The following is a 24,038-nucleotide window of genomic DNA, read 5'->3' as shown; positions in this document are numbered from 1 at the left end:
ATTGGTTCACGATTGCTGAACCCGTATGTGATTGGACATGGCCAATTATTTCTTAACCAAAATTGACATGTATTTCATCAAAGTGCTTAGAAAAGAAAATATAAATATTAATAACATGGACAGTTTCATTTTTATCCAGAAAATCGAAGTTGTACTTATAGTCATACCCATAATTTAATTTCATAAATAAAATAAAGCTAAAACACAATTGCATGTTCACTTGAAATCCAGCATTTATGCAACGACTTCATTTATTCCAAATTAAGTATTTACAAACATTCATTCATTTTCAAGCAATTCATTGACATGCGGGTTTTAAACATATAATAATTTAAAAAAAGTGTGTTACTACGAACTGTGTTATTCGCAAACACTAGCATATATTTATGTGAAGCTATAATTGGCTGTAGGTCAGGAACACATTGACTACGGTTCCTAAGTTGTTCCGTATTTTTCTCCTTTACTGTTCTTGAAGCAGTTGTCGATGACCATCGGAGCAAACGCGAATTCCTCCCTAACGATCACCCCATCCACTGAAAGAGTAGTGAGTACCTTATGATGCATACTTCAAAATGTATATACATGTATCAATAAGGACCTTAGTTTTCATGTATATTTCATTTCCGATTTTTCAATCGGAAAACAGTTATTATTTGTGGCATATTGATAATTCTAAAAATAATATTCCAAGGGTTATGAAGTAAGCGAAAATTTCATGGTGAGGTTTACTTAGGTTGACTGTTATTTCTAAAATAATACATGATTGACCATGGCTTTTCGTTGATAATTGCCCCAGTGCTAAGAATAATTGCCCGAGGGTGATTATTTTTCACTGGGGTAAGTATCAACGGAAAGCGATGGTCAACGATGTCTTATCCTATATACAACTAATATTAACTAATGCATATGTTTTGTCATTTGTAAATGACTTGGACCTGTTTTGAAAATTAAATCGAAAAAAAAAATGAGACATTTCAATTTTGTTTTGGATGGCAAATATCTTTAGATCGGGGTCGCTGTGTGTCTGCCATCATAAAGCGATTTGAACGCAAAGAAAAACTAAAGGAAAGTACTGTTAAAATTCAAAGTTTAGCGGTTACTTCCCTTAGTTCTAAGTTACTGCGCTATATAAAGTTGGAAATTTACCAAATTCAAGCAAGTGTTTTTTTTTTCTTTTGATTATTCGATTATGGAACAATAAAGTCCCCGATCGCCGACTTACGAATGTTTGCCGATATAATCGATTCTCGGCCTATCACTTGTATTACAGTCGATCACCGTTGGCTTGTACTCCAAGTGACAGGCTAAAATGCCTCGAGTCTCGACAAGTTCGAGCCAAGCGGGAATGCTTATATTCAGTAAAAATATCTGTCTTCTAAATCCAAGTCAACAGGGAAATCGAGCCAAGTGAAGCAAACGAGGAAATCGAGTCAAGCTAGTTCGAGCCAAAGGGGTTCGACTGTATCTTCCATTAATCAAATCTTACCCGTTTCTCTATCCAAAGCATCAAAAAGCCTTTCAGCGGCCGCCTCGTGTCCGAATATGGCCGCCATCTCTTTCTGAGATATGCCGCCATCTTTGTCGTAATCGTAGAAGTCGAACTCGCAGGGATCAGCCATTAGCGTCACGTTGAACCTTTGAGTCTACACAGTTTGAAAGAAATTATATGTACATGTTACATTATATCAAAGAGCTCTGGAACTTGCATTTGTCGAAAATAAGTAATAGACAACATAGTTCTCATGCGTATATTAAAATACTCTGATTTCATTGTTACACGTTTTTCAGCGAATTCTTTTATGAGGAAACAGATATTCAAAAATAAACTAATAGATACTCATTGTATATAAATTAATTGCCATAAAACAAAGACACAATCATTGCTTAACGAGTATTATACGCGTTACGCAATGCACATTGAGTCTGCGACATTTTTTATTACGACTTGCCTTAACAGATCTTCGAAGCCGATGTTCCCACGACAGACCCAAACCAAAATCGCCATGAGAGTCCACATGTCCATGGACATCGACCTTCCCATTTTTATACCTATAATTCAGGCTACCCCCGAACCTTGAATAGCGCCTGCTGTTAGTGCTGCCGCTGACATCCCACCCGAGTCCATTAGCATAATCCTTTTTTACACTCCCTCTCATTTCCCAGTGGCCATTAGAAAGAACAGTGCCTCCGATGCGTGTTCTGTGGCCGTGAATATTTCTACCAAATTAATGTTAACTTTATTTGTAAAGTGAACGAACATTCAGAAAGGTTTTTCACATTCAGGGATTTACATGAAGCGGAGACTTTAGACTTTACTATTACATCGTATATTTAATACGAGTTTTCGAACTCCCCATTGCCTACCAAAAACTCATGTAGTTAAAATACACATCTTTTGATGCATATATTCTTTACGAATTCAAGTATGCATAGCGAAAACTTTCCATGTATATACTATTGTATACCGCGACATTATGCTTGCTTCTTCGTTTTATATATATCCGACGGTGATCTACCTATACTCACCTAGATAAATCCAGCGATGCGCTAGGTACTCCGTTTCTCGAGGTGCCAATATCAGGATGGAGGCGCCATCCCTGCGCAACAACTCCTCGGGAAAGGCACATAACAGTCACCAGCAGTAGGTACAGCAGCATATACCCCATGGTCCTATAACAGGACATGTATGTATCAACTACGTTTACATAACGCTAGAGGTAAACAGTTTTTATTACATTTCTAGTATGTTAATCCCTAGATGATCAGGTTCTGGACATGCATGACCCTGTTTCAACAGCGGAGTGCATTCCGTAACTGCTTTTGGCTATTACAGCTGATAGTTTTATAACATGTTATTTCCTGTCTTCCAGAAGGCTGTAAGCATATCAAAATGTAATATTGCAAAAGTTAAGTTAAGTTTAAGATTTAATTTCTTTTGTAAAATATTTCAATTACGACATAAAATAAATATCAGATGCCATGAAGGGTGATAACATATAAAGTTAACCAGAGAATGCTAATGTCAGCCGAGGCTATTAACGTTCTCAGGAACAATAAATGCTATCACCCTCCATGGTATCTGATATTTATATATTGTCGAAATTATTACACGGCGCATCATGTTTAGGGATGGTTTATAATTGTTCCTATGGATGAGCACCGGTGGTTTAAATCTTCTGCAACTATATCCTTTGGCCGATGGTTTTCAGCATTTTTCGTGGCAGTGCAACCATACATTTAAAGCTCAATGCGTAGTGTTTGGTACCAGAAAAGGCTGCAACCTAATCTATAAATAGAACGTATGCTGCATTACAGGCAGGTTTTATTAAAAACTATAGTTCAGTCTACTCAGTGTCTTACATACCACATGTTGTCACAATAAAAGCCACGTAGAGCCAAACAAACACATATACAACTCTAGTTCAGATTACTCAGTGTCTTACATACCACATGTTGGCACCATAAAAGCCCATTTAGAGCCAAACAAACACATATACAAGTCTAGTTCAGACTAATCAGTGTCTTACATACCACATGTTGTCACAATAAAAGCCACGTAGAGCCAAACAAACACATATACAAGTCTAGTTCAGACTACTCAGTGTCTTACATACCACATGTTGGCACCATAAAAGCAATTTAGAGCCTAACAAAAACATATACAAGTCTAGCTCAGACTACTCAGTGTCTAACATACCACATGTTGGCACCATAAAAGCAATTTAGAGCCTAACAAAAACATATACAAGTCCAGCTCAGACAATTCAGTGTCTAACATACCACATGTTGGCACCATAAAAGCAATTTAGAGCCTAACAAAAACATATACAAGTCTAGCTCAGACTACTCAGTGTCTAACATACCACATGTTGGCACCATAAAAGCCACGTAGAGCCAAACAAACACATATACAAGTCTAGTTCAGACTACTCAGTGTCTTACATACCACATGTTGGCACCATAAAAGCAATTTAGAGCCAAACAAACACATATACAACTCTAGTTCAGACTACTCAGTGTCTTACATACCACATGTTGGCACCATAAAAGCCACGTAGAGCCAAACAAACACATATACAACTCTAGTTCAGACTACTCAGTGTCTTACATACCACATGTTGGCACCATAAAAGCCACGTAGAGCCAAACAAACACATATACAAGTCTAGTTCAGACTACTCAGTGTCTTACATACCACATGTTGGCACCATAAAAGCCCATTTAGAGCCAAACAAACACATAATGCAACTCTAGTTAAGACTACTCAGTGTCTTACATACCACATGTTGGCACCATAAAAGCCATTTAGAGCCAAACAAACACATATACAACTCTAGTTCAGACTACTCAGTGTCTTACATACCACATGTTGTCACAATAAAAGACATTTAGAGCCAAACAAACACATATACAAGTCTAGTTCAGACTACTCAGTGTCTTACATACCACATGTTGTCACAATAAAAGCCATGTAGAGCCAAACAAACACATATACAACTCTAATTCAGACTACTCAGTGTCTTACATACCACATGTTGTCACAATAAAAGCCCATTTAGAGCCAAACAATCACATATACAACTCTAGTTCAGACTACTCAGTGTCTTACATACCACATGTTGTCACAATAAAAGCCATGTAGAGCCAAACAAACACATATACAACTCTAGTTCAGACTACTCAGTGTCTTACATACCACATGTTGTCACAATAAAAGCCATTTAGAGCCAAACAAACACATATACAACTCTAGTTCAGACTACTCAGTGTCTTACATACCACATGTTGTCACAATAAAAGCCATGTAGAGCCAAACAAACACATATACAACTCTAGTTCAGACTACTCAGTGTCTTACATACCACATGTTGACACAATAAAAGCCATGTAGAGCCAAACAAACACATATACAACTCTAGTTCAGACTACTCAGTGTCTTAAATACCACATGTTGTCACAATAAAAGCCATGTAGAGCCAAACAAACACATATACAACTTTAGTTCAGACTACTCAGTGTCTTACATACCACATGTTGACACAATAAAAGCCATGTAGAGCCAAACAAACACATATACAACTCTAGTTCAGACTACTCAGTGTCTTACATACCACATGTTGACACAATAAAAGCCATGTAGAGCCAAACAAACACATATACAACTCTAGTTCAGACTACTCAGTGTCTTACATACCACATGTTGTCACAATAAAAGCCATGTAGAGCCAAACAAACACATATACAAATCTTGTTCAGACTACTCAGTGTCTTACATACCACATGTTGTCACAATAAAAGCCATTTAGAGCCAAACAAACACATATACAACTCTAGTTCAGACTACTCAGTGTCTTACATACCACATGTTGTCACAATAAAAGCCATGTAAAGCCAAACAAACACATATACAACTCTAGTTCAGACTACTCAGTGTCTTACATACCACATGTTGACACAATAAAAGCCATGTAGAGCCAAACAATCGCATATACAAGTCTAGTTCAGACTACTCAGTGTCTTACATACCACATGTTGTCACAATAAAAGACATTTAGAGCCATATAAACACATATACAACTCTAGTTCAGACTACTCAGTGTCTTACATACCACATGTTGGCACCATAAAAGCCCATTTAGAGCCAAACAAACATATATACAACTCTAGCTCAGATTACTCAGTGTCTAACATACCACATGTTGGCACCAAAAAAGCCATGTAGAGCAAAACAAACATATATACAACTCTAGTTCAGACTACTCAGTGTCTTACATACCACATGTTGTCATCATAAAAGCCCATGTAGAGCCAAACAAACACATATACAAGTCTTGTTCAGTCTACTCAGTGTCTAACATACCACATGTTGGCACCATAAAAACCATGTAGAGCCAAACAATCGCATATACAAGTCTAGTTCAGACTACTCAGTGTCTAACATACCACATGTTGGCACCATAAAAGCCCATTTAGAGCCAAACAAACACATATACAACTCTAGTTCAGTCTACTCAGTGTCTTACATATCACATGTTGGCACCATAAAAGCCATGTAGAGCCAAACAAACACATATACAAATCTAGTTCAGTCTACTCAGTGTCTAACATACCACATGTTGGCACCATAAAAGCCACGTAGAGCCAAACAAACACATATACAAGTCTAGTTCAGTCTACTCAGTGTCTAACATACCACATGTTGGCACCATAAAAGCCCATTTAGAGCCAAACAAACACATATACAACTCTAGTTCAGACTACTCAGTGTCTTACATACCACATGTTGGCACAATAAAATCCATGTAGAGCCAAACAAACACATATACAACTCTAGTTCAGACTACTAAGTGTCTTACATACCACATGTTGTCACAATAAAAGCCATGTAGAGCCAAAGAAACACATATACAACTCTAGTTCAGTCTACTCAGTGTCTAACATCCCACATGTTGTCACAATAAAAGACATGTAGAGCAAAACAAACACATATACAATCTAGTTCAGACTACTCAGTGTCTTACATACCACATGTTGGCACAATAAAATCCATGTAGAGCCAAACAAACACATATACAACTCTAGTTCAGACTACTAAGTGTCTTACATACCACATGTTGTCACAATAAAAGCCATTAAGAGCCAAACAAACACATATACAACTCTAGCTCAGACTACTTAGTGTCTTAGATACAACATGTTGTCACAATAAAAGCCCATGTAGAGCCAATCAAACACATATACAAGTCTAGTTCAAACTACTCAGTGTCTTAAATACCACTTGTTGGCACCATAAAAGCCCATGTAGAGCCAATCAAACACATATACAACTCTAGTTCAGACTACTCAGTGCCTAACATATCATATGTTAGCAACCATAAAGCCCATTAAGAGCCAAACAACCACATATACTACTCTAGTTCAGACTACTCAGTGTCTAACAAACGATATGTTGGCACCATAAAAGCCCATGTAGAGCCAAACAAACACATATACAACTTTAGTTCAGACTACTCAGTGTCTTAAATTCCACATGTTGGCACCATAAAAGCCCATTTAGAGCCAAAGAAACACATATACAAGTCTAGTTCAGACCACTCAGTGTCTTACATACCACATGTTGGCACCATAAAAGCCATTTAGAGCCAAACAAACACATATACAACTCTAGTTCAAACTACTAAGTGTCTAACATACCACATGTTGGTACCATAAAAGCCATTTAGAGCCAAATAAACACATATACAACTCTAGTTCAGATTATCAAGTGTCTAACATATCACATGTTGGCACCATAAAAGCCCATGTAGAGCCAATCAAACACATATACAACTCTAGTTCAGACTACTCAGTGTCTTAAATACTACAAGTTGGCACCATAAAAGCCATTTAGAGCCAAACAAACACATATACAACTCTAGTTCAGACTACTCAGTGTCTTACATACCACATGTTGGCACCATAAAAGCCATTTAGAGCCAAACAAACACATATACAACTCTAGTTCAGACTACTAAGTGTTTTACATACCACATGTTGGCACCATAAAAGCCCATGTAGAGCCAATCAAACACATATACAACTCTAGTTCAGACTACTAAGTGTCTAACTTACCACATGTTGGCACCATAAAAGCCCATGTAGAGCCAATCAAACACATATACAACTCTAGTTCAGACTACTCAGTGTCTTACATACCACATGTTGGCACCCTAAAAGCCCATATAGAGCCAAACAAACACATATACAACTCTAGTTCAGACAACTCAGTGTCTTAAATACCACATGTTGGCACCATCAAAGCCATTTAGAGCCAAAGAAACACATATTCAACTCTAATATAGACTACTCAGTGCCTAACCTATCATATGTTAGCAACCATAAAGCCCATTAAGAGCCAAACAACCAAATATACTACTCTAGTTCAGACTACTCATTGTCTAACAAACGACATGTTGGCACCATAAAAGCCCATGTAGAGCCAAACAAACACATATACAACTTTAGTTCAGACTACTCAGTGTCTTAAATACCACAAGTTGGCACCATAAAAGCCATTTAGAGCCAAACAAACACATATACAACTCTAGTTCAGACTACTCTGTCTCTTACATACCACATGTTGGCACCATAAAAGCCTTTTAGAGCCTAACAAAAACATATACAAGTCTAGTTCAGACTACTCAGTGTCTTACATACCACATGTTGGCACCATAAAAGCCACGTAGAGCCAAACAAACACATATACAACTCTAGTTCAGACTACTTTGTGTCTTACATACCACATGTTGTCACAATAAAAGCCATGTAGAGCCAAACAAACACATATACAAGTCTAGTTCAGACTACTCAGTGTCTTACATACCACATGTTGTCACAATAAAAGCCATGTAGAGCCAAACAAACACATATACAACTCTAGTTCAGACTACTCAGTGTCTTAAATACCACATGTTGGCACCATAAAAGCCCATGTAGAGCCAATCAAACACATATACAACTCTAGTTCAGACTACTCAGTGTCTTACATACCACATGTTGTCACAATAAAAGCCATTTAGAGCCATATAAACACATATACAACTCTAGTTCAGACTACTATGTGTCTAACAAACGACATGTTGGCACCATAAAAGCCCATGTAGAGCCAATCAAACACATATACAACTCTAGTTCAGACTACTCAGTGTCTTACATACCACATGTTGGCACCATAAAAGCCCATGTAGAGCCAAACAAACACATATACAACTCTAGTTCAGACAACTCAGTGTCTTAAATACCACATGTTGGCACCATCAAAGCCATTTAGAGCCAAAGAAACACATATTCAACTCTAATATAGACTACTCAGTGCCTAACCTATCATATGTTAGCAACCATAAAGCCCATTAAGAGCCAAACAACCAAATATACTACTCTAGTTCAGACTACTCATTGTCTAACAAACGACATGTTGGCACCATAAAAGCCCATGTAGAGCCAAACAAACACATATACAACTTTAGTTCAGACTACTCAGTGTCTTAAATACCACAAGTTGGCACCATAAAAGCCATTTAGAGCCAAACAAACACATATACAACTCTAGTTCAGACTACTCTGTGTCTTACATACCACATGTTGGCACCATAAAAGCCTTTTAGAGCCAAACAAACACATATACAAGTCTAGTTCAGACTACTCAGTGTCTTACATACCACATGTTGTCACAATAAAAGCCATGTAGAGCCAAACAAACACATATACAACTCTAGTTCAGACTACTCAGTGTCTTACATACCACATGTTGGCACCATAAAAGCAATTTAGAGCCAAACAAACACATATACAAGTCTAGTTCAGACTACTCAGTGTCTTACATACCACATGTTGGCACAATAAAAGCAATTTAGAGCCTAACAAAAACATATACAAGTCTAGTTCAGACTACTCAGTGTCTTACATACCACATGTTGGCACACTAAAAGGAATTTAGAGCCTAACAAAAACATATACAAGTCTAGTTCAGACTACTCAGTGTCTTACATACCACATGTTGACACAATAAAAGCCACGTAGAGCCAAACAAACACATATACAACTCTAGTTCAGACTACTCAGTGTCTTACATGCCACATGTTGACACAATAAAAGCCATGTAGAGCCAAACAAACACATATACAACTCTAGTTCAGACTACTCAGTGTCTTACATACCACATGTTGGCACCATAAAAGCAATTTAGAGCCTAACAAAAACATATACAAGTCTAGTTCAGACTACTCAGTGTCTTACATACCACATGTTGGCACAATAAAAGCAATTTAGAGCCTAACAAAAACATATACAAGTCTAGTTCAGACTACTCAGTGTCTTACATACCACATGTTGGCACAATAAAAGCAATTTAGAGCCTAACAAAAACATATACAAGTCTAGTTCAGACTACTCAGTGTCTTACATACCACATGTTGGCACCATAAAAGCCACGTAGAGCCAAACAAACACATATACAACTCTAGTTCAGACTACTTTGTGTCTTACATACCACATGTTGTCAAAATAAAAGCCATGTAGAGCCAAACAAACACATATACAACTCTAGTTCAGACTACTCAGTGTCTTACATACCACATGTTGTCACAATAAAAGCCATGTAGAGCCAAACAAACACATATACAACTCTAGTTCAGACTACTCAGTGTCTTAAATACCACATGTTGGCACCATAAAAGCCCATGTAGAGCCAATCAAACACATATACAACTCTAGTTCAGACTACTCAGTGTCTTACATACCACATGTTGTCACAATAAAAGCCATTTAGAGCCATATAAACACATATACAACTCTAGTTCAGACTACTATGTGTCTAACAAACGACATGTTGGCACCATAAAAGCCCATGTAGAGCCAATCAAACACATATACAACTTCAGTTCAGACTACTCAGTGTCTTACATACCACATGTTGTCACAATAAAAGCCATTTAGAGCATTATAAACACATATACAACTCTAGTTCAGACTACTAAGTGTCTAACACACCACATGTTGGCACCATAAAAGCCCATGTAGAGCCAATCAAACACATATACAACTCTAGTTCAGACTACTAAGTGTCTTACATACCACATGTTGGCACCATAAAAGCCCATGTAGAGCCAATCAAACACATATACAACTCTAGCTCAGACTACTAAGTGTCTAACATACCACATGTTGGCACCATAAAAGCCCATGTAGAGCCAATCAAACACATATACAACTCTGGTTCAGACTACTCAGTGTCTTACATACCACATGTTGGCACCATAAAAGCCCATGTAGAGCCAAACAAACACATATACAACTCTAGTTCAGACAACTCAGTGTCTTAAATACCACATGTTGGCACCATCAAAGCCATTTAGAGCCAAAGAAACACATATTCAACTCTAATATAGACTACTCAGTGCCTAACCTATCATATGTTAGCAACCATAAAGCCCATTTAGAGCCAAACAACCACATATACTACTCTAGTTCAGACTACTCAGTGTCTAACAAACGATATGTTGGCACCATAAAAGCCCATGTAGAGCCAAACAAACCCATATACAACTTTAGTTCAGACTACTCAGTGTCTTAAATTCCACATGTTGGCACCATAAAAGCCCATTTAGAGCCAAAGAAACACATATACAAGTCTAGTTCAGACCACTCAGTGTCTTACATACCACATGTTGGCACCATAAAAGCCATTTAGAGCCAAACAAACACATATACAACTCTAGTTCAAACTACTAAGTGTCTAACATACCACATGTTGGCACCATAAAAGCCATTTAGAGCCAAATAAACACATATACAAGTCTAGTTCAGATTATCAAGTGTCTAACATATCACATGTTGGCACCATAAAAGCCCATGTAGAGCCAAACAAACACATATACAACTCTAGTTCAGACTACTCAGTGTCTTAAATACTACAAGTTGGCACCATAAAAGCCATTTAGAGCCAAACAAACACATATACAACTCTAGTTCAGACTACTCAGTGTCTTACATACCACATGTTGGCACCATAAAAGCCATTTAGAGCCAAACAAACACATATACAACTCTAGTTCAGACTACTAAGTGTCTAACATACCACATGTTGGCACCATAAAAGCCCATGTAGAGCCAATCAAACACATATACAACTCTAGTTCAGACTACTAAGTGTTTTACATACCACATGTTGGCACCATAAAAGCCCATGTAGAGCCAATCAAACACATATACAACTCTAGTTCAGACTACTAAGTGTCTAACTTACCACATGTTGGCACCATAAAAGCCCATGTAGAGCCAATCAAACACATATACAACTCTAGTTCAGACTACTCAGTGTCTTACATACCACATGTTGGCACCATAAAAGCCCATGTAGAGCCAAACAAACACATATACAACTCTAGTTCAGACAACTCAGTGTCTTAAATACCACATGTTGGCACCATCAAAGCCATTTAGAGCCAAAGAAACACATATTCAACTCTAATATAGACTACTCAGTGCCTAACCTATCATATGTTAGCAACCATAAAGCCCATTAAGAGCCAAACAACCACATATACTACTCTAGTTCAGACTACTCAGTGTCTAACAAACGATATGTTGGCACCATAAAAGCCCATGTAGAGCCAAACAAACACATATACAACTTTAGTTCAGACTACTCAGTGTCTTAAATTCCACATGTTGGCACCATAAAAGCCCATTTAGAGCCAAAGAAACACATATACAAGTCTAGTTCAGACCACTCAGTGTCTTACATACCACATGTTGGCACCATAAAAGCCATTTAGAGCCAAACAAACACATATACAACTCTAGTTCAAACTACTAAGTGTCTAACATACCACATGTTGACACCATAAAAGCCATTTAGAGCCAAATAAACACATATACAACTCTAGTTCAGATTATCAAGTGTCTAACATATCACATGTTGGCACCATAAAAGCCCATGTAGAGCCAAACAAACACATATACAACTCTAGTTCAGACTACTCAGTGTCTTACATACTACAAGTTGGCACCATAAAAGCCATTTAGAGCCAAACAAACACATATACAACTCTAGTTCAGACTACTCAGTGTCTTACATACCACATGTTGGCACCATAAAAGCCATTTAGAGCCAAACAAACACATATACAACTCTAGTTCAGACTACTAAGTGTCTAACATACCACATGTTGGCACCATAAAAGCCCATGTAGAGCCAATCAAACACATATACAACTCTAGTTCAGACTACTAAGTGTTTTACATACCACATGTTGGCACCATAAAAGCCCATGTAGAGCCAATCAAACACATATACAACTCTAGTTCAGACTACTAAGTGTCTAACTTACCACATGTTGGCACCATAAAAGCCCATGTAGAGCCAATCAAACACATATACAACTCTAGTTCAGACTACTCAGTGTCTTACATACCACATGTTGGCACCATAAAAGCCCATGTAGAGCCAAACAAACACATATACAACTCTAGTTCAGACAACTCATTGTCTTAAATACCACATGTTGGCACCATCAAAGCCATTTAGAGCCAAAGAAACACATATTCAACTCTAATATAGACTACTCAGTGCCTAACCTATCATATGTTAGCAACCATAAAGCCCATTAAGAGCCAAACAACCAAATATACTACTCTAGTTCAGACTACTCAGTGTCTAACAAACGACATGTTGGCACCATAAAAGCCCATGTAGAGCCAAACAAACACATATACAACTTTAGTTCAGACTACTCAGTGTCTTAAATACCACAAGTTGGCACCATAAAAGCGATTTAGAGCCAAACAAACACATATACAACTCTAGTTCAGACTACTCTGTGCCTTACATACCACATGTTGGCACCATAAAAGCCTTTTAGAGCCAAAAAAACACATATACAAGTCTAGTTCAGACTACTAAGTGTCTAACATACTACATGTTGGCACCATAAAAGCCCATGTAGAGCCAAGCAAACACATATACAACTCTAGTTCAGACTACTAAGTGTCTTACATACCACATGTTGGCACCATAAAAGCCCATGTAGAGCCAATCAAACACATATACAACTCTAGTTCAGACTACTAAGTGTCTAACATACCACTTGTTGGCACCATAAAAGCCCATGTAAAGCCATTCAAACACATATACAACTCTAGTTCAGAATACTCAGTGTCTTAAATACCACATGTTGGCACCATAAAAGCCCATGTAGAGCCAATCAAACACATATACAACTCTAGTTCAGACTACTAAGTGTCTTACATACCACATGTTGGCACCATAAAAGCCCATGTAGAGCCAATCAAACACATATACAACTCTAGTTCAGACTACTAAGTGTCTAACATACCACATGTTGGCACCATAAAAGCCCATGTAGAGCCAATCAAACACATATACAACTCTAGTTCAGACTACTTAGTGTCTAACATACCACATGTTGGCACCATAAAAGCCCATGTAGAGCCAATCAAACACATATACAACTCTAGTTCAGAATACTCAGTGTCTTACATACCACATGTTGGCACCATAAAAGCCCATGTAGAGCCAATCAAACACATATACAACTCTAGTTCAGACTACTAAGTGTCTAACATACCACATGTTGGCACAATAAAAGCCCATGTAGAGCCAATCAAACACATATACAAGTCTAGTTCAAACTACTCAGTGTCTTAAATACCACATGTTGGCACCATAAAAGCCCATGTAGAGCCAATCAAACACATATACAACTCTAGTTCAGACTACTAAGTGTCTAACATACCACATGTTGGCACCATAAAAGCCCATGTAGAGCCAATCAAACACATATACAACTCTAGTTCAGACTACTAAGTGTCTAACATACCACATGTTGGCACCATAAAAGCCCATGTAAAGCCAATCAAACACATATACAACTCTAGTTCAGAATACTCAGTGTCTTAAATACCACATGTTGGCACCATAAAAGCCCATGTAGAGCCAATCAAACACATATACAACTCTATTTCAGACTACTAAGTGTCTAACATACCACATGTTGGCACCATAAAAGCGCATGTAGAGCCAATCAAACACATATACAACTCTAGTTCAGACTACTCAGTGTCTTAGATACCACATGTTGGCACCATAAAAGCCCATGTAGATCCAATCAAACACATATAAAACTTTAGTTCAGACTACTAAGTTTCTAACATACCACATGTTGGCACCATAAAATCCCATGTAGAGCCAAACAAACACATATACAACTCTAGTTCAGACTACTAAGTGTCTAACATACCACATGTTGGCACCATAAAAGCCTATGTAGACCCAATCAAACACATATACAACTCTAGTTCAGACTGCTCAGTGTCTTAAATACCACATGTTGGCACCATAAAAGCCCATGTAGAGCCAATCAAACACATATACAACTCTAGTTCAGACTACTAAGTGTCTAACATACCACATGTTGGCACCATAAAAGCCCATGTAGAGCCAATCAAACACATATACAACTCTAGTTCAGACTACTAAGTGTCTAACATACCACATGTTGGCACCATAAAAGCCCATGTAGAGCCAATCAAACACATATACAACTCTAGTTCAGACTACTCAGTGTCTTACATTCCACATGTTGGCAGCATAGAAGCTATTTAAAGCCAAACAAACACATACATAACTCTAGTTCAGTCTACTTAGTATCTTACATACCACATGTTGGCACCATAAAAGCTTTTTAAAGACAAACAAATACAATTAACAATACTAATTTAAACTACTTAGTGCCAAACTTACTATACATTGGCAACCATAAAGCCAATTTAGAGCCAAACAAACACATATGCAGCTCTAATATAGACAACTCAATGCCCAATATATCACTTGCATACAGTCAGAAAGTCCATTTAGAGCCAACCAAACCCATGTGCAACTCTCATTGAGACTTCTCAGTGTCAGACAGACCACATGTCGGCAGCCATAAAGCCTATTTAGAGCCAAAATACACATCTGCAAATCATAATTAGACCACTCAATGCCTAATAGACCACATGTTGGCAGCAATATAGCCCATTTGGAGCCAAACAAACCCGTTTACAGCTCTAATTAAGCCTAGGCAGTGCCATATCAATCATATTCTGGCATATAGGCTATTTGTTATCGAATTGTAATATTTATGCGAAAAACTACAGAAACAAGCTCAGTAGCAAAATGTTTTCTGGGATTTTTATTAACTTTTGTATGTATTATTGTATCACTAAATATTATACACATACTACTGTTCAACAAGTTACATGTTTTTAATATACATGCATATATATATTACAAAAACATATACAAGTTATGTTAACAATATCTAATGCTGTTCAGGAGAGTGTTAGAGAAAGATTAAAGGTAGGTTAATTATAGAAAGAATGGAGAAAAAGAGAAAGATAGTTTGGTTCCGGGTGAAAACTGAACAAAAATTATCGCAGTCTGCTTTGTACATAGAACTGCTATTAACATATATACTTTTTAATAATAGTAAGAGGCAGAGGGTATGTTTTGCAAAGAGAAACTTGACTTTTATGTGGTTATTCCAAGACCAGGTGATTCCATTTTCTTTTATGTATGTTTAGTTTGTTTTTAGTTAAGGCTATATGTGCTTCCATTTCTTTTCTTTCTTTAACAAATGTAATAAAATATTCGTATTTAAGTTGAGATTGGTTCACCTTACACTTGTAGATATAGTGTTTTGCTGCTAATACAATGAAGTAAGTTATTACGGAATAATCTGTTTTAGGCTCTACACCAAATGATATTGTTTTATAATCAATTAGTTCTAGGATATTATTTTTACCGATTAGTTTTTGATATTTGACCAAAAAACTTGACTATGATGGCACTCCAAGAACAAGTGCTTTATTGTTTCGATATTCATGTCACACATATCACAAAGGGTAGATTGGACTAATTGAAAAGATATGTGTTCGTTGGCACTAATCTATTGATATACTTATATTGAAACGCTCTAAGTTTTGTGTCTATAGTACATTTAATGGGATTTAAATATATCGATTTTCAGTCGAGGTCTTCAAATATATTATTCCATTTATTTTTAGATTTAATAATCACTCCTTTAATGGTTTGTTTCATATAATGTTCATAGACATATTTGTTTGGTTTTTTAATTCCTAGTATTTTGTCAATAAATTTGACTTTTGGACTCATGTTTTTACATTTGCTTTTTAACGTACGTTTCCATTTATCTGGTATGCTTGAAATAAGTGAATGATATTTGAGAAAATCTGTGTTTGGTATATTATACTTTATTTTAAGTTCTTCAAATGTGTAAAATGGTTTTGTCGTGTTTTTAAATAAATGGTGTATGTATATGACGCCATGTATATACCATTCTTTGTAAAAGAATAGATGTTAACATGTTTTGATATATTCATTATACCAAAGTATTTGCGTTAGAATATGTTCTATTTCCTTAGTACAATTTAACCTTGTCCAACTTGTAAGTATATCTTTTAGAAATTTATTCTGTTTATCAGGTAGCATATATTTCAGTGAAATATTCCCTCAAGTAAGATTTTACCACCAAGTTTATTTATTTCCTTTAGGTACGGTACTTTCCAACTACCACTGTTGGAATCGTCAATTATTGTTTTAATCCAGCTTGTTTTTATTGTTGATATGAACATATTAAAATCGATTATTTTTAATCCGCTATTTTATAATCCTTTGTTATAATGTTTCTTGCTATTTTTTTCTGGATTTCCAAAAATGAGTCACGCAAAACAACACGTCACTTCTTATTTCTTTTATTGTATAGTTTATGAAAAGTAGATTTTGTCATTTGAATAAAGCGTATTGACATATGTAAGTATTCAAGGCTTTTGATTAAAATTGAAAATAAATAATCGTTCGAACACGATTTTTAGGCGGAACCGTTTGACTTTAATATTGATTTAAAATTGGTTGCACACGGTTTTTGGTGAAATTTACAAAAAAATGAATTTTCTACGTCAACTTTTCCACTAATTGATCATTTTAGATATGCAAGAAAGGTTTTTACGGCAAGCCTCGTTACCTGCGGAATTCAGTTAGAGCCATCGCGTGTGTTGGATCTGAAACGCGATACTCGATAGTACGATGATGAAAAAGCGAAAGTACGATGATGAAAATGAGACTGTACGATAACAAAAACGCGATAATGTGATAGTATAGTGATGATAATACGATATACTATCGTGTTTCACCATCGTAGTGTCGTGTTTCACCATCGTAGTGTCGTGTTTTTACCATCGTTTCGACGTGATTTTGCGTTTTCCTCATCGTACTGTCGTGTTTTCATCATCGTTATGTCGTGTTTTTACCATCGTACTGTCGTGTTTTCATCATCGTTATATCGTGTTTTTACCATCGTACTGTCGTGTTTTCATCATCGTTATGTCGTGTTTTTACCATCGTACTGTTGTGTTTTCATCATCGTTATGTCGTGCTTTTACCATCGTACTGTCGTGTTTTCATCATCGTTATGTCGTGTTTTTCCTATCGTACTGTCGTGTTTTCATCATCGTTATGTCGTGTTTTTACCATCGTACTGTCGTGTTTTCATCATCGTTATGTCGTGTTTTTCCTATCGTACTGTCGTGTTTTCATCATCGTTATGTCGTGTTTTTACCATCGTACTGTCGTGTTTTCATCATCGTTATGTCGTGTTTTTACCATCGTACTGTCGTGTTTTCATCATCGATATGTCGTTGTTTTTTCATCGTACTGTCGTGTTTTAATCATCGATATGTCGTTGTTTTTTCATCGTACCGTCGTGTTTTCATCATCGATATGTCGTTGTTTTTTCATCGTGCTGTCGTGTTTTCATCATCGTTATGTCGTGTTTTCATCATCGTTATGTCGTGTTTTCACCATCGTACTGTCGTGTTTTCATCATCGTTATGTCGTGCTTTTACCATCGTACTGTCGTGTTTTCATCATCGTTATGTCGTGTTTTTATCATCGTACTGTCGTGTTTTCATCATCGTTATATCGTGTTTTACCATCGTACTGTCGTGTTTTCATCATCGTTATGTCGTGATTTTACCATCGTACTGTCGTGTTTTCATCATCGTTATATCGTGTTTTTACCATCGTACTGTCGTGTTTTCATCATCGTTATATCGTGTTTTTACCATCGTACTGTCGTGTTTTCATCATCGTTATGTCGTGTTTTTACCATCGTACTGTCGTGTTTTCATCATCGTTATGTCGTGCTTTTACCATCGTACTGTCGTGTTTTCATCATCGTTATGTCGTGTTTTTACCATCGTACTGTCGTGTTTTCATCATCGTTATATCGTGTTTTTACCATCGTACTGTCGTGTTTTCATCATCGTTATGTCGTGATTTTACCATCGTATCGTCGTGTTTTCATCATCGTTATGTCGTGTTTTTACCATCGTACTGTAGTGTTTTCATCATCGTTATATCGTGTTTTTACCATCGTTATATCGTGTTTTTACCATCGTACTGTCGTGTTTTCATCATCGTTATGTCGTGTTTTACCATCGTACTGTCGTGTTTTCATCATCGTTATATCGTGTTTTTACCATCGTACTGTCGTGTTTTCATCATCGTTATGTCGTGTTTTTACCATCGTACTGTCGTGTTTTCATCATCGTTATGTCGTGTTTTTCCTATCGTACTGTCGTGTTTTCATCATCGTTATGTCGTGTTTTTACCATCGTACTGTCGTGTTTTCATCATCGTTATGTCGTGTTTTTACCATCGTACTGTCGTTGTTTTTTCATCGTACTGTCGTGTTTTCATCATCGTACTGTCGTGTTTTCATCATCGTTATGTCGAGTTTTTACCATCGTACTGTCGTGTTTTCATCATCGTTATGTCGTGTTTTTACCATCGTACTGTCGTGTTTTCATCATCGTTATGTCGTTGTTTTTTCATCGTACTGTCGTGTTTTCATCATCGATATGTCGTTGTTTTTTCATCGTACTGTCGTGTTTTCATCATCGTACTGTCGTTTTTTCACCATCGTACTGTCGTGTTTTCATCATCGTTATGTCGTGTTTTTACCATCGTACTGTCGTGTTTTCATCATCGTTATATCGTTGTTTTTTCATCTTACTGTCGTGTTTTCATCATCGTACTGTAGTGTTTTCATCATCGTACTGTCGTGTTTTCATCATCGATATGTCGTTGTTTTTTCATCGTACTGTCGTGTTTTCATCATCGTTATGTCGTGTTTTTACCATCGTACTGTCGTGTTTTCATCATCGTTATGTCGTGTTTTTACCATCGTACTGTCGTGTTTTCATCATCGTTATGTCGTGTTTTTCCTATCGTACTGTCGTGTTTTCTTCATCGTACTGTCGTGTTTTCATCATCGTTATGTCGTGTTTTTCCTATCGTACTGTCGTGTTTTCATCATCGTTATGTCGTGTTTTTCCTATCGTTCTGTCGTGTTTTCATCATCGTTATGTCGTGTTTTTCCTATCGTACTGTCGTGTTTTCATCATCGTTATGTCGTGTTTTTCCTATCGTACTGTCGTGTTTTCATCATCGTTATGTCGTGTTTTTACCATCGTACTGTCGTGTTTTCATCATCGTTATGTCGTGTTTTTACCATCGTACTGTCGTGTTTTCATCATCGTTATGTCGTGTTTTTACCATCGTACTGTCGTGTTTTCATCATCGTTATGTCGTGTTTTTACCATCGTACTGTCGTGTTTTCATCATCGTTATGTCGTGTTTTACCATCGTACTGTCGTGTTTTCATCATCGTTATGTCGTGTTTTTACCATCGTACTGTCGTGTTTTCATCAACGTTATGTCGTGTTTTTATCATCGTTATGTCGTGTTTTTACCATCGTACTATCGTGTTTTCATCATCGATATGTCGTTGTTTTTTCATCGTACTGTCGTGTTTTCATCATCGATATGTCGTTGTTTTTTCATCGAACTGTCGTGTTTTCATCATCGATATGTCGTTGTTTTTTCATCGTACTGTCGTGTTTTCAACATCGTTATGTCGTTGTTTTTTCATCTTACTGTCGTGTTTTCATCATCGTACTGTCGTGTTTTCATCATCGTTATGTCGAGTTTTTACCATCGTACTGTCGTGTTTTCATCATCGTTATGTCGTGTTTTTACCATCGTACTGTCGTGTTTTCATCATCGTTATGTCGTTGTTTTTTCATCGTACTGTCGTGTTTTCATCATCGATATGTCGTTGTTTTTTCATCGTACTGTCGTGTTTTCATCATCGTACTGTCGTTTTTTCACCATCGTACTGTCGTGTTTTCATCATCGTTATGTCGTGTTTTTACCATCGTACTGTCGTGTTTTCATCATCGTTATGTCGTTGTTTTTTCATCTTACTGTCGTGTTTTCATCATCGTACTGTAGTGTTTTCATCATCGTACTGTCGTGTTTTCATCATCGATATGTCGTTGTTTTTTCATCGTACTGTCGTGTTTTCATCATCGTTATGTCGTGTTTTTACCATCGTACTGTCGTGTTTTCATCATCGTTATGTCGTGTTTTTACCATCGTACTGTCGTGTTTTCATCATCGTTATGTCGTGTTTTTCCTATCGTACTGTCGTGTTTTCTTCATCGTACTGTCGTGTTTTCATCATCGTTATGTCATGTTTTTCCTATCGTACTGTCGTGTTTTCATCATCGTTATGTCGTGTTTTTCCTATCGTTCTGTCGTGTTTTCATCATCGTTATGTCGTGTTTTTCCTATCGTACTGTCGTGTTTTCATCATTGTTATGTCGTGTTTTTCCTATCGTACTGTCGTGTTTTTCATAGTACTGTCAAGTTTTCATCATCGTACTGTCGTGTTTTTCCTATCGTACTATCGGGTTTTTCATAGTACTGTCGTGTTTTCATCATCGTTCTATCCAGTAGAATAATCCACAAGCACTTGTGGATTATTGTTGAAGCCTTTGTTCTAAGACGCGACATAATAATAATGAGTACGATGATGAAAATCAGACTGTACGATAACGAACACGCGATAATGTGATAGTATAGTGATGATAATACGATATACTATCGTGTTTCACCATCGTATCGTCGTGTTTCACCATCGTAGTGTCGTGTTTTTACCATCGTTTCAACGTGATTTTGCGTTTTCCTCATCGTACTGTCGTGTTTTCATCATCGTTATGTCGTGTTTTTACCATCGTACTATCGTGTTTTCATCATCGATATGTCGTTGTTTTTTCATCGTACTGTCGTGTTTTCATCATCGATATGTCGTTGTTTTTTCATCGTACTGTCGTGTTTTCATCATCGATATGTCGTTGTTTTTTCATCGTACTGTCGTGTTTTCAACATCGTTATGTCGTTGTTTTTTCATCTTACTGTCGTGTTTTCATCATCGTACTGTCGTGTTTTCATCATCGTTAAATCGAGTTTTTACCATCGTACTGTCGTGTTTTCATCATCGTTATGTCGTTGTTTTTTCATCGTACTGTCGTGTTTTCATTATCGTTATGTCGTTGTTTTTTCATCTTACTGTCGTGTTTTCATCATCGTACTGTCGTGTTTTCATCATCGTTATGTCGTTGTTTTTTCATCGTACTGTCGTGTTTTCATCATCGTTATGTCGTTGTTTTTTCATCGTACTGTCGTGTTTTCATCATCGTTATGTCGTGTTTTCTTCATCGTACTGCCGTGTTTTCTTCATCGTACTGTCGTGTTTTCATCATCGTTATGTCGTGTTTTTCCTATCGTACTATCGTGTTTTCATCATCGTTATGTCGTGTATTTCCTATCGTACTGTCGTGTTTTCATCATCGTTATGTCGTGTTTTTTCTATCGTACTGTCGTGTTTTCATCATCGTTATGTCGTGTTTTTTCATCGTACTGTCGTGTTTTCATCATCGTTATGTCGTGTTTTTCCTATCGTACTGTCGTGTTTCATCATCGTTATGTCGTGTTTTTACCATCGTACTGTCGTGTTTTCATCATCGTTATGTCGTGTTTTTCCTATTGTACTGTCGTGTTTTCATCATCGTTATGTCGTGTTTTTCCTATCGTACTGTCTTGTTTTTATCATCGTTCTATCCAGTAGAATAATCCGCAAGCACTTGTGGATTATTGTTGACGCCTTTGTTCTAAGACGCGACATAATAATAATGAGTGCTTGATAGTGACTATTTTAAAGGCTTTACAATCCCCTGCTGTGCACCTCCTGCTAATTGCACTGCTGGCACTACATTCATTTTTGAATGCCCAATGTCCAATGTTGTGCTGGCACGAAATTAATTTTTGAATGTCCAATGTCCAATTTTGTGCCAGCACGACTTTCATTTTTGAATGTCCAATGTCCAATGACATATGTTTAGCTAACTTCACACAGCTTTACTAATTTACCAAATCAATCAATTTCTACAATAGCCAAAGATTTTTCCCCGTATATTATAGAATCAAGTTCTTAACTCCCCTGACAAAATACAGACAATCATGCGACCAAATCGATATAGCATCACTATAGTTACGTTTAAAACTTTTTTTTAAATATACGTATATCTACCGAAATGCAAAAGTGATTTCAAATTATTGCTTTTTTGAACATGTGCAAACTATCAGTTCCATAACTTCAATCATTCCGGAGATGTAAATATCTTTATCCTAGTTTAACTTAAAGTCATTTATCAATACTGAAATATATACTTTTAAAGGCAAAAACATTTTCTTTGCAGGTAAAATAAATTTTTCAGGTCTAACTTTGGCTAATAGATGCGAAAAATAAATAAAGATTTATTTGCACGATATTTCTCTCGGATAATCTAAGCAAGTATATCAATCTAAGCTAAATTATTCAGATTTGTCGCAATTAATTTAATCAAACATGTCAATTTGTTCTAAATAGATTAAACTTTGAACATGAACAAAACATACCTTTCAGTTATCGCAAACAAAGTCAAATGTTGAGAGTTTAGCCGAGAATGTGTTTTCTGTTGCAAATATTTTAGTTCTTCACTTTCGTAAAGTTTATTTTAAATGAGATGATTGAAGTCGAGTGTTAAGGCAATTACGATCCTTCTGTTTTTGTTAAGAATTTCCTGCGTGTTTTAAATGGTCTGTTCACTGCAAACATAAAATTGGTGTTTTCTTATTAAGTGGTTTAACTGTTTGAAGAGTTTCCTTATGTTTTTGACGCGAACTTATATAAGTTAAGCGTCTGTGCATAAAAGTCTTCTAACCCAAAAGGAAAAATGTTCAGGAAGTCTTAAAGAACACTTAAATGTAGTATTTAAAACGTTTTATATCGCTGCGTGTACAAAACATTCGTAAAAATGATATCACCTTTGCTGTGCCATATGTTATATGTTCAATCTCGACATTGTACATTCAACATGGAAATATACATCTAATATTTACAGTAGGGGGGCCAAGACAGAGCATTGCCCAAATTTTAAGGTTTAACTAATTAAGAAAGTCATTGTCACGATAATGCAAGCCCAAGTTTTCTCCGACCCCAGATTAATAATATCAATCATGTGTTTCCGCTCCG

General features: G+C 36.6%; 1 protein-coding gene across 1 annotated transcript; it reads right to left on the bottom strand.

Annotated features, from left to right (window-relative positions):
- Nucleotides 1–208: 208 nt before the first annotated feature.
- On the bottom strand, nt 209–23,552 carry LOC128241674 (uncharacterized). Its single transcript, XM_052958706.1, has 5 exons — nt 23,423–23,552; nt 2,527–2,670; nt 1,950–2,217; nt 1,487–1,643; nt 209–533 (listed from the first exon to the last, which is right to left on the bottom strand). The coding sequence occupies exons 2-5, from the start codon at nt 2,664–2,666 to the stop codon at nt 436–438; spliced, it is 663 nt and encodes a 220-aa protein (XP_052814666.1). The 5' UTR covers nt 2,667–2,670; nt 23,423–23,552; the 3' UTR covers nt 209–435.
- Between the last annotated feature and the right edge of the window lie 486 nt (nt 23,553–24,038).

Source organism: Mya arenaria, chromosome 7 (genome assembly GCF_026914265.1).
Source record: "Mya arenaria isolate MELC-2E11 chromosome 7, ASM2691426v1".
In the NCBI taxonomy this organism is placed as follows: domain Eukaryota; kingdom Metazoa; phylum Mollusca; class Bivalvia; order Myida; family Myidae; genus Mya; species Mya arenaria.
This window is presented reverse-complemented; position numbering and strand designations above follow the sequence as displayed.